Source organism: Seriola lalandi, unplaced genomic scaffold (assembly GCF_002814215.2).
Source record: "Seriola lalandi dorsalis isolate HSWRI2012SDOR001 ecotype SW California unplaced genomic scaffold, Sedor1 jcf7180002054985, whole genome shotgun sequence".
Taxonomy (NCBI): domain Eukaryota; kingdom Metazoa; phylum Chordata; class Actinopteri; order Carangiformes; family Carangidae; genus Seriola; species Seriola lalandi.
Genome location: NW_019525534.1, coordinates 94,593 through 96,654, shown reverse-complemented (window position 1 = coordinate 96,654; position 2,062 = coordinate 94,593). Strand labels below are relative to the sequence as shown.

Here is a 2,062-nt window from a genome sequence, read left to right as displayed (position 1 = left end):
ATTGCATAGGGGATGCGTGCATCACAAACCCAGAAGATCTTTAGGCCGTACTTGGCGGGCTTGCTTGGCATGTACTGTAGAAACTTGCACCTACCCCTGAATGGCACAAGCTGTCCGTCCACAGTGACACAATCACTGGGGATGAATTGCTGTCTGCAGTTGACCAGGAACAGGTCCCATACATAGCGGAAGGCTGCCATATGGTCTGTTTCCAGTCGGAAGGCTCTGGTCCTCTTATCGTCGAAGCGCCAGGTACGGCGAATGTCTTCAAATATTCTAACAGCCATAGTGGCCTTGTACATGGGATTATGTAGAGGACTCCCAAACAGCTCACGGACTGATACATCCCAGTTCTTCTCACTTCCTGCAAGCAGGGTCAATCCAATGAAGGCCATGAATTCATCTTTGAGGACATTTTTCCATTCTTTTCCTCTAGCTGTTGCTACTCTCCGTCCTTCCAAGTTTGTGCACTTCATCACCTCTTGTATTATATCATTAGTCTTAGCTAGTTATAATGTAGGCTAATTTGTTGATAAATAATAATAACAACAGTCATGAAAGACACACACACAATATTATATGAAGATAATACTTACACGTATCAGCTCTTGCTTTGTAAAATAATCTTCCTGAGGGGTGACACTTCTGATATAGTCTGTGTGATCCAAAGTTAATTTATTCCTGACAGCCACAGTTGATAAGAATCAAAGGTTCCCATTGGATTCCATAGATGTGTATAAGAGACAGAGGTGGTCCAGGGTGACGGGGTCCACCACATCAGGGGGCTGCTGACTCACAGGAGGAGCCCTCTCCCTCCTTATTGTGGAGCACAACACACGCTACAATGATTTTACATGCTCGTTCTGGAGCTACTCTGAGGCCACGCAGGCATGTGAACCAAACAATGAGTGTCCTTATTTATCAGATAGTTACTGTATTTCCACCTGAACAGGAAGTTTTGTGTTACAACTGTTATCACTTACACACAAAAGGACATGTTGCTCTTACATATACATATATACGTACATACACACACAAACATTTACCGAGTTCCATACTAAATGACAATAAGAATAACAACAGACTAGAATGAAATCTCAAAGTTAAGGTAAGATATTAATAATATAAGATATATAAGTTTTACCTGAACATTGAGGCTGTGGAACGACTTGTGATTCACATAATTGGCTTCATTCACCCAGAAGTGAAGAAATGGGAATGTGGGTACAATCTATAGCACCTATTACTGTGGGGAATCCACTGAAAGGAGCTGCATTTAATACACAACAGCATACGGATGAGAGTCTGCATTGTTCATGGATCAAATAGTCACATAAGTTAATGTCTACCTGCTATATTATTAAAGCCCTCTTTTATGGACAGCATGGGCAAGTGTCCAGGGAACACGACAAAGGCATTCAGCAGCTCTGTAAGAGCACGTGCCACCTTATGTGTTGCCCTACAGACTGTGTTTTTTTTGTGTTTTTGCTGAGGTTTTCTGCATCACCCACAGCATACATGAAGGTACTGGAGGCGAAATGACGCAAGGCAAAGCATACAGTCTGAGGTACTGTCAGTGCGTTGCTTATATGTTACGCACTGCTGATGCACGTCTCAAGAAGCTGACAAATACAAGTCAAACCCTCTGATGAGAAGTTTCTCTCACAGATGTAGTAATCAGGAAAAGCAAAAGGATTTTGACGGCCCCTAAACACTCTTGCCCTCCTGTGAAACCCCCTCACGATCCGCGCACCAAGTTCTAAGGGATCCTCCTCAATGCCATGTTTCAAGAGAATTGATTGGTCAGTGGGCGAGGCTTTTATACGCCTACCTGTTACCTCAGACTGATATCTCGAACTTTACCTGCTCCAGAGCAGGTCAGAAGTTCAGCGTAAGTTACCATGGTGATTTACCCCGGTAGGTGAACCACAGTCGCAGGACTGAAAACCCAGAGTTAAACCTGAACCTCGCTAACCTCAATTCCTGCTTCGTAGTACAGGCCTCAGGTAGGAGGAGGACAAAGTCCAGGTACACAGCACCTACAATTTTCACACTTTTACTC

General features: G+C 43.7%; 1 protein-coding gene and 1 pseudogene across 1 annotated transcript in view; both read right to left on the bottom strand.

The window, feature by feature from the left end:
• LOC147817225 (uncharacterized) overlaps positions 1–2,062 on the bottom strand; it is a 5,693-nt gene that overhangs the window by 3,017 nt on the left and 614 nt on the right. Inside the window, exon 2 of the mRNA XM_087171337.1 lies at positions 6–367. Within this exon, the coding sequence (XP_087027463.1) occupies positions 6–367 (362 nt within the window). The remainder of the gene's footprint in view (positions 1–5; positions 368–2,062) is intronic.
• The window catches only part of LOC147817226 (uncharacterized), a 1,492-nt pseudogene continuing 134 nt past the window's right edge, over positions 705–2,062 (bottom strand).